At 39.2% G+C, this 13,704-nt stretch overlaps 1 protein-coding gene across 1 annotated transcript in view; it reads left to right on the top strand.

Moving 5' to 3' along the window:
- Positions 1 to 5,280, top strand: part of cacng3b (calcium channel, voltage-dependent, gamma subunit 3b) — a 43,789-nt gene extending 38,509 nt beyond the window's left edge. Inside the window, exon 4 of the mRNA XM_041778270.1 lies at positions 4,769 to 5,280. Within this exon, the coding sequence (XP_041634204.1) occupies positions 4,769 to 5,280 (512 nt within the window). The remainder of the gene's footprint in view (positions 1 to 4,768) is intronic.
- The last annotated feature ends 8,424 nt before the right edge of the window (positions 5,281 to 13,704 follow it).

Genomic DNA, 13,704 nt, shown 5'->3' with positions numbered 1-13,704 from the left:
TTGACATATTTGTCCAAGAGAAATGAGAGCATCAATCTTAAGTATGATTTCTTGTTTTTTTTTCACATAGAATTCCACATTTGGAGCGCTAAAGCTAAGGGCAGATTTTCATGATTTACAGTGAATATACAGGACTTGAAGCATTATAAGAAAAGCATTAAAGTAGTGAACATCCAATAATAAATTCCAAGAAAATTATAGTATAAATATCATAGTTCAGGCAGTTAAATGCCTCCATTATGTAAACAAGTGCAGCGCAGTGAAAGTACAGTAATGGGTCAGGCAACAATACAGCCTGATCCACAGAGGTCAGAGGTCACTGCAATGTCAGACTAAGGTCAAGTGACCTTTGAGTTCCAAAATCAAATCAGTTCATCCTTGAGTAAGAGTGAAGGCTTGTGCCTGATTTGACAGAAATACATCAATGCATAGCTAAAATGTTGTGCTCACAAGACATGAGGTCACAGTGTCCTAACTCCAAAATGTGTTAGGTTTATTATTTATATATGGGGGGATAATTCTGCAAAGTTTGTAATTAATCCCTCAATGCCTTCTTATATTATATTCACAAGCAAGGGTTCAACATGAGGCCCAATAACCATGACCTATGATTTCCAAATTTAACCAGTTCATCCTCAAGTCTTAGTTCAGAGTTTGACGAATATACCTGAAAGAATTCTCAAGATATAAGTTTAATAAGCAAGGAATGAACAACAGGCCGAGTTCATGAGCAAGTGATTAGCATAAGGTCTAATGGCCTTGACCTTTGACCTCTAAAATCAAATCAGTTCATATTTGACTAGAGTGAATGTTTGGATAAAGTTTTAAGAAAATTCTTTATAGAGTTCTTTAGATATTGCATTCCCCAAAATGTCCAGATTGCTACAGTAAAGGGCAAAAGTATTTGTCTGACTGACCATTACACTTGCAGGGACTGTCATAGAATTGTATTCAAATATATGGTCTTTAATATGGAGTTGCCCCCCATTTTGCAGCTATAACAGCCTCCACCCTTCTTGGAAGGCTTTCCACAAGATTTTGAAGATTTTTTGTGGGAATTTGTGTCCATTCATTCTGAAGAGAATTTATGCAGTGAGGCACTGATGTTGGACAAGAAGGCCTGGCTTGCAACCTATGTACCAATTCATCCCAAAGGTGCTCGATGGGGATATGGTCAGGACTCTGCACCAGGCAAAGTCGTCCCCAGCCGAGCTCATCAAACCATGTCTTTAGAGTCCTAGCTTTGTGCACTGGGGCAAAGTCATTTTGGAATAGAAAAAGGCCTTTCCCAAACTGCTGCCATGAAGCTGGAAACATAGCATTGTCCAAAATGTCTTGGTATGCTGAAGCATTGAGATTGGCCTTCACTAGAGATAAGGAGCCTAGCCCAAACCTATAAAAACAGCCAGATACCATTATCCCTCCTCCATGAAGCTTCATGTTTGGCACAATGCAGTAAGACATTCTCCCAGCATCCACCAAACCCAGACTGGCCCATCTGGCTGCCATTGGGCATGGTGATGTGAGGCTTGACTGCAGCTACTCGGCCTTGGGAACCCATTCCATGAAGCTCCTGCCGCACAGTTTTTGTGCTTACATTAATGCCAGAGGAAGTTCAGAGCTCTACAGCTACGGAATCAGCGGAGCGTTGGCGACTTTTACACACTATTCACCTTAGCAGCCGTTGACCCTACTCTGTGATTTAACACTGGCTTCTGCTTTGTGGCTGAATTGCTGTTGTTCCTCAATGCTTCCACTTTCTAATAATATCACTTATAGTTGACTGCAGAATATGCAGCAGGGATGACATTTCAATAGCTGTATCACAGTACCAGACTGCTTTGATTTTAGTTTTTCCTATATTTAAGAGGAAAGTTGTGTGTGTCTTTATGTTTGTTTACATAATCATTTTTTGCCATTTATCTAAATAAGGCTTCATGTTTCAGTGTATTTATGTGCATCTCCCTTACAAGACTGTTTCACATTTTAAAGCCATGATAGCTACAGTTCCAGCAAGTGCATCTAACTTAACAGGATTCAGGTCAGTTCAAACTGAACACATGGATGCCAGCTACATGAGTGTACTGCTGCTGTGTATGTGTATCAGAATGTGGCGTTGTGAAAACACTCTAAACAGAAGATGGGTCGCACTCAAATACTTGTAGAAGAAGCCCGTCAAACTCTGCGTTCAGAAGAGGAGACACAGCAGCTGATTAATCAATTAGCCAGAAAACCATGAAGCTGCTGTGATGCACTATGAGAGCGTAAACACAGACAAACTCACATATCATCCATCACATGGCCGCTGACACATAAACCCCCATACACAAGCACACACTAGTGCTCTCTCCTGTAATTGCTGTTTAGTGGGATGTGTAGGGTCCCATTGGGTTTTGTAGTAGATTTATGGATCCAAATTGGTAATTATTTACCACAATAGTGCGGGCTGATTCTGGTTAATTACAGCCGGCTAATTGTCCCCGTCCTGTGCGTTCCAGCACGCTGCATGAGCACTATATTCTGGACTAATGATATGGAATAAGAGAGCCCAGCTGTGTGCAGTGACTCTCTGATGCTCTTAGCCCGTTACTTCATTTATTTTCGTTGGCTGTCTCCCGGCTCTCCTCCCAGTGAAACAGTTCTCATTAAATCTAACCCAGGCAATTATTATTTGTCAAATTCTTCAGGATTATGGGTCAGGCTAGTTATGCGACACAGTGTCCTTTGTCCACTTTGTTGCAGAACTGAAGATTTTAGCACATATTCCAGATATTTTTTCCTTCATCTCCCTTAAATACTTTGAAATAAATTAGATTCCCTTGACCTTGCATATGGAACTATAATCAGGTCATCATTTCTCAAATTCTTTTGTTGTCTATCTAATACATCTAATAAAAATGTTACCTGTTAGAGTTGCTGAACATGGTTTTATTTTCCAAGTGGTATCCATAAATACAAGGGGTGCAACGGTTTTTTGGGTAAAAAAGGAACATAACGTCCTGAATGTATGGGCCTAATTCTAGGTTTCCCTCATGTATTACTTGAAAGCTGACAGAAGTAAAGCTTATGATTTGATCCTTCTGGTGTGAGAACTACCTAGTTGGTTCAGCCTGCGGTATATTAAACATGAAAAAGAGAAATAAAAAAGACATAAATGTATGCAAAATTAAAAGCAACACAGGCATGAATAGTCTAGTATCTCCTACAATGTAGTGATGAAAATAAAATGTGTATTTAAGAGCCTTTTTAAGGGGTCATATGTGTTGTGCCATGAAGCCGTTACATAGTTCAATTAGTAAATTAAAGACTATATGCAGATACATAGAGGTAGAGAACACTAGTTAAAGTGTGCGTCTTCATGACTCATGTTCATCAGTTGAAGGACTGCAGAACAGCTAACGTAAACACAGGATGGGACGTTTTGACAGAGTCCAAGCAGAGCACCTGAATGCACTTGTCAAGAAGTTTAGCAACTCCTTCACCCTCTCTGCGTTTACATCCAGAGGCTTTTTTAAAAAACAACACAAAGAAGTTGGCAGGAGGAAGAAGAAGCCAACAGTCTTGCTGCTCCCCTACCACTGTACCCGTAGCTAACTTTTCTTATTTGTGTGTTTTGTTATGCCTGCTCTTTCCTCTTCTTCGTTTGTTATTTACAGCAAACATTTTTTACCCAAGGAACACCAAAAATCAAGCTGAAGTCTCAAGGCACACCATATTCATGTCCTTGCAAAACAGCCTCTTTTTACATGTGTCACAACATGTCCTGACTGCATGCAATTGCAGAGACAGTTTCCTTTTGTAGTATCCTGACAGCCTGAGTGACAGAGTGCAATGCAGCTCAATGGTGCAAGGTTTATCCCCAGTCACCTTGTTCCTATTTTCCTGTCCGTCACACTTAAATGGACAACTAATAAGGAAAGAGGTTGCACAGAGGACGATAAGGCACCAGGAGTGCCCTACCAGAAGAAAATTCTTAATTTTCTTTTACTTTTCTCACTGCTGGAGCTTTTTAATTTGTTTCACGGAGCAATGATTGTGATTCTTGGATATTCTCTATGTCCATTTATGAAATTTTATGGTCTGACTTGTGCTAACATGGAGACAAAACCATGTGGCCCACAGCCATTAAAGACGAGTCAACTCAAGGCACCACACCTCCGATTCTCCACCTTCTAAGAAAAAGCCTGAGATGTCATATTTTTTACATGTGGAAAACAGTCAATTACAGGGCAGAGAATTACATATTTAACAGATAACAGGTAGACAGTGTGCATGCAATGCAATCTGACGCTCTCATGCAGTAAGGACACTGCTTATAGTATCTTAGTTGTATAGTTTTAGAAACCTTTTCTACTTTCAAATGTACTTACCTATGGTAGAAGCAGAACAAAAAACAGGAAATTGTTGAAATGAACAGCATCTCAATCTCAAAAGACAAACTAATCTGTTTTAATAAGCTTCTCACATTGGATTTGTTGTTGCTGTATTTTGCAATCCCTGAATAAACTTGTCGTTCACCCGTGATTTCTTGTCACAAGCTGGAGAAAGGATACACACCGTTGGTCAGAGCTGTTTTTATTTCATGGAGGAATTTCAAATGAAGGAGAAAAGCAGTTAAAGTTGTCCTTCTGATTCTCAACCAACTTGCTCATCTTGAGCAGACAAGTGAATGAAAATAGTGTGTGTTAGTTTTGGTATTTTCCTCTGAATGACTTGCTCTTCCACTCACATCCCTGACCATCTTTCCATGTCTTTCTCTTCCCTTCAGGTCTTAGTAACATCATAGGAATTATCGTCTATATCTCGGCCAACTCGGGGGATCCAGGCCAGAGCGACAGCAAAAAGTCCTACTCCTACGGCTGGTCCTTCTACTTTGGCGCTCTCTCCTTCATCATGGCGGAGATGGTTGGCGTCCTGGCCGTTCATATGTTCATAGAGAAGCACCGTAAGCTACGGGCCAAATCCCGCACGGAGCTCATCAAAAAGTCCGCCTTCAGCCGCATTCCTTCCTATCGCTACCGCTTCCGGCGCCGCTCCAGCGTACGTTCTTCCGAGGCCCCCAGCCGCGACGCCTCCCCTCTGGGTAAAGGAGGCTACACGGGGCCTGCTGCCTCCGAGATGCCCATGTACACGCTGAACCCGCGTGAGGCGGGAAACGCCGGCACTAAAGGTGGCGGCGGCATGGGTGGCCTTCTCAACTCAGAGAGGGAGTTTCTCCAGAGCAGCACGCTCACAAAAGACTACAACAAGGACCCCAACCGCAGAACCACGCCCGTGTGAGGGGCGTGACTGCAGGAATCGACCAATTAGAGTATAAAAGAGAAGGATCGTGATAACGGGGACACACAGGGTGACCGGGGAGGGGGCGGGGTTTGATATATTTGACTGTGAACTGTGAAATTTTAGCCTTTGAACTGTTAATCCTGAGCCCTGTGAGAGTGTGGTGTGTGTAGCAGGGTCGGAACTGACGGAGAAGTTGTTCCTGACTCCATGTAACCACATATCACTGTAATCGTACATGTTGATCCTGACATATGAAGGCACATTCATTTATGTTTTTAAATGGGCCTCCTTTAAACAGGAAGTTTTAAAGCATATCGTAGGTGGTTTGCTGTTTGGGGCAACTTCTCCTGGAATCTAAAAATAATGTGAACTTAGGAGGGAAAAGGTGAAAGGTCTCTGATTTCTGACCTTCAGGCAGCAGCAGAGTTGCATTAGCGCAGGGAAGCTGTCTCTCTAATTATGATACTGTTTAAAAGTGTGGAAGTTAACGCCTCAGGATGGGGGTCGATTCATTTCAGTTCAGCTCAAATCAAAGCAGAAATCAAATCTGAAGTTTGTCCATTTATAGAAGAGTATGGATTATTTTTTTATCCACTTTCTATGTACACTAATTAACAACAAAAACATTATGACCTCCTAGGCAATCTAATGCAATTCAAAACTTCATTCTATTCTCACAAAGCGTCTTCTTTTCAGTTTTTGTTGACATGATCAGAGAGGTGATATTTCTACTTCAACTATCTTCCTACTTTATATAGGAAACAGCTTTCAATTTAATGCACCCTACACCCCAAAAAGAATGAGATCGCAGATACAAGCAGCCAAATTTAGTTTTCTTTATAGGCTGGCCTCGGCTCAGCTTTTAGGATAGGGTGACGAGTTTGGACATCAAGTGGGGACGAGATACTTCTCTGCATGGGAAAGAGCTAGATGAGGTAGTTAGGGCATCTGATTACAATTCCCCCGATTCCTTTTCTTTGGATTTTTTCCAGGCATGCCTAACTGAGAGAGGACCGCAGGGACCCAGAGCTTGCTGGAGGGATTGTATATCCCCTCTGGCCTGGGATCACCTTAGAATAAGCAAAGTAAGATATAGAGATACACCACCACCTCCTACTACAACTTCAATAACAAATACAATGTAAAGAAGGTTGATAATTCTACATTATTGTTCTGATTATTTAAGTTGTAGGGGTGGTGGTGGTGTCTTGGAGTCCATTGCATTGAAAGATGTCCTTAATAGTTTGGTTTTTTTCATGTATGTCAATGGAGAGGGCAAAAAATTAGGAACACCTTTAGATAGAATGCATTCCCATACGTCAACCACACCACTTATTCTGACTTCAATAATTCATATAAAGTCATGGAATGTATAAAAGATGGACAAAGGCTCATTAAGGCCACTCATTCAATTATAAAATATTAGGATTTGTTATTTTATGAGAAAAAAAAACTCAACAATTTTGCAATGTCTCTTCACATGCCAATGATAACATGATGATTTTGGACTAAAATCACAAGCGTTGTTAATTGTTGTGAAAGACAAACAGCTTAATGTAGGGTTTTTTCTCTAAGCAAAAGGCTATTTTTTCGATTTCATAGTCTTGTAAATCCTTGGTTTTTGTTCTGGTTAATTAGGACCTTTTAAACAAAAGGATTTGATTTTTTTTCTGGAAATTTTCTATTTTAATATGAAAATTTTGAGTTTTATCAAACACAAAACTTTCAATTTTTTTCTCAGACATTTACAACTATTTAAAAACAAAAAATACAAGCCCCTTTCTCATTAATTCACTTCTTCTAAAATGAACATTTTAGTTTTTTTCTCAGAAATTTTTTAACATTTAAACCCAAAGATTTCAAGTCCTTTTCTCAAAAACTCACAACTTCTCAAACACAAAATTCTTGTGTTTTCCCTTAAAACTTTTAAAACCTTTTAAACACAAAAACTTTAAATTTTTCTTCATAGGTTTAAAACTTTATCATCTAAAAAGTGAGTTTTACTTAAAAATAAACAGATCTTTTCTGTTTTTATTTCCTTTTTTACAGTGCCCCTAATAGTTTATCATAAACATGGACGTAGGTTCAGTGACGTCACCTACTGGTTTTGAGGCCTTATGATGGCAGTGGCCATATTTGAAATGCTGATTCTGCCTAGAATTTACACACAGAGAGGTAGAGCTTAAGCAGGCCTTAAACCTCCTGACAAACAGCCACAATGAGCCCACCTGTCAGCCAACTTAGCACTGAATTCAGTTAGTGTATTGAAAAGATTCATAGCCTCTAAAAAAAACAAAATGGGTGAGGTTAAAAAAGTTAACCCTCCTGCTGTGTGAACCAGTAAAGGCATGAGCTATTCAGACCAATATCCTTTTCTCTACCAGGCAGTCAACAATGTTTACTCTGCTGTAAAAATGAGCATTTTAACATTGCTGTTAATGGGACTTTCAGAGCCAGCCTCTAGTGGCCACAGAGGGAACTGCAGTTTTACTCACTTCTTCCTTGGCATCATTCCTAAAAATTGAGTTTACTACTTGTATAAAGTAGAAATGTCCCCTTTTCATGTTAACAAAAGTAAAAGTGTAGTGGCTTTTTGAGTACAGTTTATGGTGTAGCCATTGAATTGGTTTGCACGGGAGGTTATCATTTTGAAACCAACTGGTTTGAATATTCTTTCCATGTTTACTGATTTATCTAGTCACAGAAGGCACTCTTCAAAGCTGAACTGAAACTGAATCAAGCTCTATCCTGCGGACCCCCATCTCTCTGATCATAGATCAGAACTGTTTCTAATGAAGGTAAAAGTTTCGATCATCGGTGCTTCCTTTAACCCCTGTTTTCAGCCACCAAAGTCATCTCTCTCTCTTTTTTTTTTTTTTTTTTTTTTTACCAGAAGAGATGATCAAACATTTGTCTGTTCACTCGTCACCTTCCATCTCACGTTTTCCTGTACAGCTTCATGAATCATCTCACTGCCACCCTCTGCACATCCCCTCCGCCCTCTCTGTCTCTCTTTAGGTCCTGTCTTCCGTTGCTGTGTGTAGACTAGGTGAAGGTTTCTGGAGGTTGTTGGTTCGGGAGACCGCTGAGCTGTGAATACATTTAAAGGCAGAGCCAAAAGAAATTTAACTAACAGATGGACTTTTTTATGTTTGCCCACTACCTCTTGGTGAATATTTTTCAGATTTAGGATAAAGTTGTCTCTTACTGCCAGAACAAAATCTGTCAAATGCTGTAGCGACAGAAGCGATGACAAATGCTCACTTAAATCTAAAGTACACATCTCTCTTCTGCAACAGGATCTGTGGAAAGTTAATTTAAACTGGAATAGATGGAATTGAAGGATGACCATCCAATCAGCTGTCACTCACAGCCTCTCCTCTATCACTTCTTTACATATAAACAGTGTATTTATTAGCCAAACACACACTAATACACACCTTTAATGGCTCCTAGCTGTGATAGCCACAGTCACATTTCTAACACCTAAACAGCTGCTACATCAACTCTTTCTAGAGACAAATCCATGCAATCAGATTCATGTTTTTGTGGTTCTTTCCAAGAATTTATTCTATGTACACAATCTGAAAAGTAACAAATATTATACTGCTAATCATATGTATTTTATCATGTGTTAAAGAGGTGTAATATTAGAGAATATTGATCTGATGGGCTTTAAGAAGAATTACAAGGGCGATAAAGAGCAATCATGCAGTTTTTGAATATATGGAACAATATGTTTACAATTTGTACTATCTCTAATCTTGCTAGTTTTTTTTAAAGTTAGAAAGTGTTAGAAAGTGACTTAAGAAGTCTCAGGCACAAGTTGCTGTAAGCTAGGTATGTCCGTGTTAAGTCAATTTTAAGATTCCACTCTCGCTAGTTGACATGAGAATTACTAGTCGGTTACATAAATTAAACATCTCGGCTCCAAGTGCTGGTCAGATATTAAGTCCAAGCCAAAACACAGCCAGGGGCTGTAGCCTTACAATGGTCGCTCTGGCTAACGCGCCTGCTTGCTTTGCTCTACTGCCCAGATGTAAACAAGCACAGTGAGCAGATAGCATACCATGAAAGCAGCACATCTGTCAGTATCGTCATATTGGAAAATGTGTGTAGATATTATTGGGTTAAAGTTGGAGCCAATGGAGCAATGCATAGCCACACGTAGCACAAGACTGGGCAACACTTTTTCAGTGGGCCCTAATTTGCTAGTAACTGTATAGTAATGAGTGGTAATTATCTAGTAATTTCACAACAATAAGGTGGTAATTACCTTGCGATAAGTTGACATTTTCCAAGTAAAAAGATATGGTATATTGATATGGAAGTATGGTAATATTAAGGACGTATTTACTCAGTATTATTATATATTAATTATCAAGTAATTCCTTTTAATATCATGGCAATTCCCTGGAAATTATGTGGTATTTTACCCTAACCCGAAGCCTCTAACTCTAACCCTCATAATATTGTGGCAAATCTCTGGTATTGGCATTTCACCCTAACCCTCTACCCTCTAACCCTAACCCTAAAAATTACTTCAAGATGGACTTACTTTAATTTAATGTGCTAAAATAAAGAAATAACCTGTGAATTATCAAGCAACTTATATAGAAAATTATCATGTTGTTTCTTAGAAATTACTTGGTTAAAAAAAACATCTGATTACCAAATGATAGCCACATTATTATGAGGGTTAGGGTTAGGCTTAGAAGGTCAGGGTTAAACACCCCCTAATTACCACAGAATTGCCACAATGTTACAAGGAATTACTTGGTGATTATTACATTACTACATCAGTTATTAATTTTGAAACTTAACAATAATACTCTTATCAAAGCAGCAAAACTGAGTTTTATTTATTAATGCTGTATGAAAAAATATAGCCTTTTTCCAAAAAAGTAAACCTCTGTTCTTAAAACAAAATTATCCTTTTAAAGGTTATGATAACCATGTGGATGGGTGGAAAAATAGTTAGAATAATTATATAGTACTATAATAAAGAATAATTTTCAAATAATTAAACAATTGTGAAAAATCCAGGAATGGAGAACAAGTGATGAAAACGGATAAGAAGTTGCAAAAATTGGTTAAAATTGGCAAAAAAGGGCAAAGAAAAGTCCTGAAATTGGGTTAGGCAAACAAAGTGCAGATATTTGGTTCAAAATGGTGAAAATTAGTAAAATGGGTTAAAAGTGGTGAACAGGTGATAAAACTTGCAAAAACCTCATTGAAATTAGGTTAAAATTGGCACCAAAAATTGTTTTAAATTAAAAATGAGTTACAAGAGGCAAAAATTTGTAAAAAAAAAAAAAGTGTTGATCACTTAAATAAAATTAATTGTTGAAAATGTGGTGTGATTAAACAATTTCAACATCAGGCAATAATAGCTTCACACACTTTTCAGCTCCAGAATGAAGTAACTGCTAGCGAGGATGCTAGCACCAATGCTACTATTGACATCGTAAATAAATCACAACTGGGGAGGGCCCATTCAGTGGGTTTTTTAGGGACCCAGCCAAATGTGGCAGGCCTGCAGTCAGTAGTCAGAACCAGACTTTAGGCTCATGATCCTGATCAATGCTCCATCTGAATTGTCACTGGAACTGTGCTTAATGGTTACTGCTTTGCCACAGTGTTCTTTAATCTGATGTAAACAACAGTGACCTGAGAGCAGCGATAGCATCTCATAGGAACCTATTTGCCGAGGATATCACTCGTTTTCACATCAAAACTGAGTAAGATAAGATATATGGGTGGATGCCCACTTAGGGCTTCCATACACCATAGACTCTGTGCCTGTGAAAACAGCTCTATGACCCACCTTAGGGTCCCTTCCCACCAGTTGAGAACCACTGCCCTTAAAGCCTGCCCTTCCATTTCAGCTAAATGAGACCAAACTAACATCGTTTGTTTTGTAGAACACTAAAAAACAATGTATAAATAAACATATCAGGCAAATTCTAGCTGAGCATTTGTGTTGGAAGTAGTAGGCTCGTTATAGAAGTTATGACCACATGCAGCTACTTTTTACATCAGTCTGTGCCCCACTACTTACCTTTAATGCTACGCGAACAGAAGATGATGGTTAAACATACTAAAATCAAATTTCACATCACAATAAGACAGCTGATCACACGCATTTAAGAAGAGGAGGGGCTGTGAGTGAGAAGGAGGCCAAACAGCCTTAAAACAAAGTTGTGGAGAGAGAGAAAGAACAAGTAGCAATAGCATAAATGTTCATTTTCCCCAAACCTTTTCTGGGACTCTGAGTAAAACAAACTGAGCTCTAAGAGGAAAGAAAAACACACTTTTGTTTCCTTTTTTCCTTCCAAAGCCACCATTGCACTGTTTTGTACAAAGTAAACATGAAACAGCACTGAGCTGATACCGTCACACCACTACATGAAGACCCTGATAATAAAAAATGTTTCAAACCCCAGTCACTGTTTAATTCATGACGCTGCTGTTTTATCTTATGTCTTACGCCACAAATGGAGCTTAAAGGGACGAACGTGCGGCACCGCGGATGAGCTCTCGCTGTCCTTCGCGTGTAAATATTAATTTTGCAAGCTAACTACAACATCAGCAGTTGTCACGGACTGTGAAAGGGAAAAAAACTGCTTTTCTCAAAGCAAGGGCTTTTAATTTTTAAAGGACAGGAGCACACAAGGGCTTTTTATGCTCAGCGCTGCGGCGTTGTCTTAAAGGGTGTTATGTGGCAGCAGAGGAAGGAGCGGCAAAGTACATTTGCACAGGAACAAGAGTTTTTAAACCAGCTGAATAGCTAACTAAGGATAAAACATGTTAAGAAGAGCAGAGGGAGAGAAAACACAAGACTGTACTCCTCTGCTCCCAGGTTAGCTTTAGCCTTAGCTGCTTTTTTTTAGTGTAGATGGCTGACTTCTGACATAATTAGCTTACAAATATTGCCTTAGGCAGAGGTAGGATACCAATTTTTGATTGAAAGTTATTTAAGTTAGCTTAAGGATCGAACATATATTAGCAGAATATTCTTACTCATACTTGGTGCCAAATATTATCCAAATGTATCCTGTAGATCATGGCCTCCAGGTTAGCTTTAGATCACAGGTTCACTTCTCTAAGGATTTCTCCTGCAGTGTAGTGACTCAGCAGAAGTAGCCATGTAGCTCAGCACATCAGAGGCCCCCAGGTTCCTGAGGGTCTGTTAGGGGTCATATTTCAGATCCATGAGCCATGTCAGCATTGACCTCTTAAATCATGCATGCCATATCCATCTGCTTCCAGTGCTTACATTCGCTGTTATCAAGTCTCAAATAGCACCCGAATCTCGAAACTTTCAAAAGACGCCTTACCAGGGTGTGAGGGCCCGAAAGCCTGTGCTGTGTCCTGATGTTTACTCCAGTAGAGCACAGGGTGCTTTTTGAGACTCTCTCTTCTTACCGCCATACAGCTTTGATACTCTGATATCAGCAACAGATAATTGTATTATTAGTAAAAAAAAAAAAAAAATCTACTCTAAAGGTGCCACTGTGCAGAGGATGATCAACTCTGTCACACATTATAGTTATTAATCTATTACAGAGGGGTTGAGAGGGGGGGCAGAGTTGGGAGGAAGGGGTCGTAGTCTTTGTAATATTCTATTATTCTAGTTTCATTTTCTACTTGGATGTGCTTTGTGAGATTGTGTTTGTTTCGATCACATCTGAAGCCTCTGAGAGGAGGAGACAGGAGCGCTCGGACGATCTCTCATGGACATTGAGCTCACCTCACGGGTGCCGGAGGTCACATAACACTGACGATATACACGTTTACACGCATTCAAAGGAGGGTTCCTATACTTCTGAGGACCGGATATATATGAATATGAAAAGCCATTAAACACAGCAGTGTGTAAAACAAATTATTCTTTATGATGCTTAGAAGATCAGCTTTCTTGTGGAGACTTCAGTGTAAGGAACCCTGATACTACTCAACCATAGCCTCAAACCTACAATTATTGGAGCAGCAGCAACCAAAACATGACCTTGGAACTTTACAATTTTCAGAATGGTGCATCGTATCAGCTGTTAAAGCTAGGTTTTATGAAATAATTCAAAATATCTAAATTATATTTGTTCTAAGTCTTTAAGTTTTAATATTCTATTGTAGCTTTGCAAGCATTTTTACAGAAACCCAAAGAGGGCATGCACTCTGTGATAGGTGGATAACTACATTCTGTTTTTTCTATTCAGCTCTGGAGTCATTTATTTCACTATTACCAGGAAAGCAAGGTAATTTCAGTCATTTTCTTGAAGTATCCCAAAATCAACTCAATATGAAGGAAAAACTGATGTTGAAATTAGAGGTGGGAGAAATAATCGATTCTTATATGCATCATGATGTGGAGGTGGAAGAGTCTGAATCAATTTATAAATGTCTAATAATCGATAATCA

Source organism: Cheilinus undulatus, linkage group 21 (genome assembly GCF_018320785.1).
Source record: "Cheilinus undulatus linkage group 21, ASM1832078v1, whole genome shotgun sequence".
In the NCBI taxonomy this organism is placed as follows: domain Eukaryota; kingdom Metazoa; phylum Chordata; class Actinopteri; order Labriformes; family Labridae; genus Cheilinus; species Cheilinus undulatus.
This window is presented reverse-complemented; position numbering and strand designations above follow the sequence as displayed.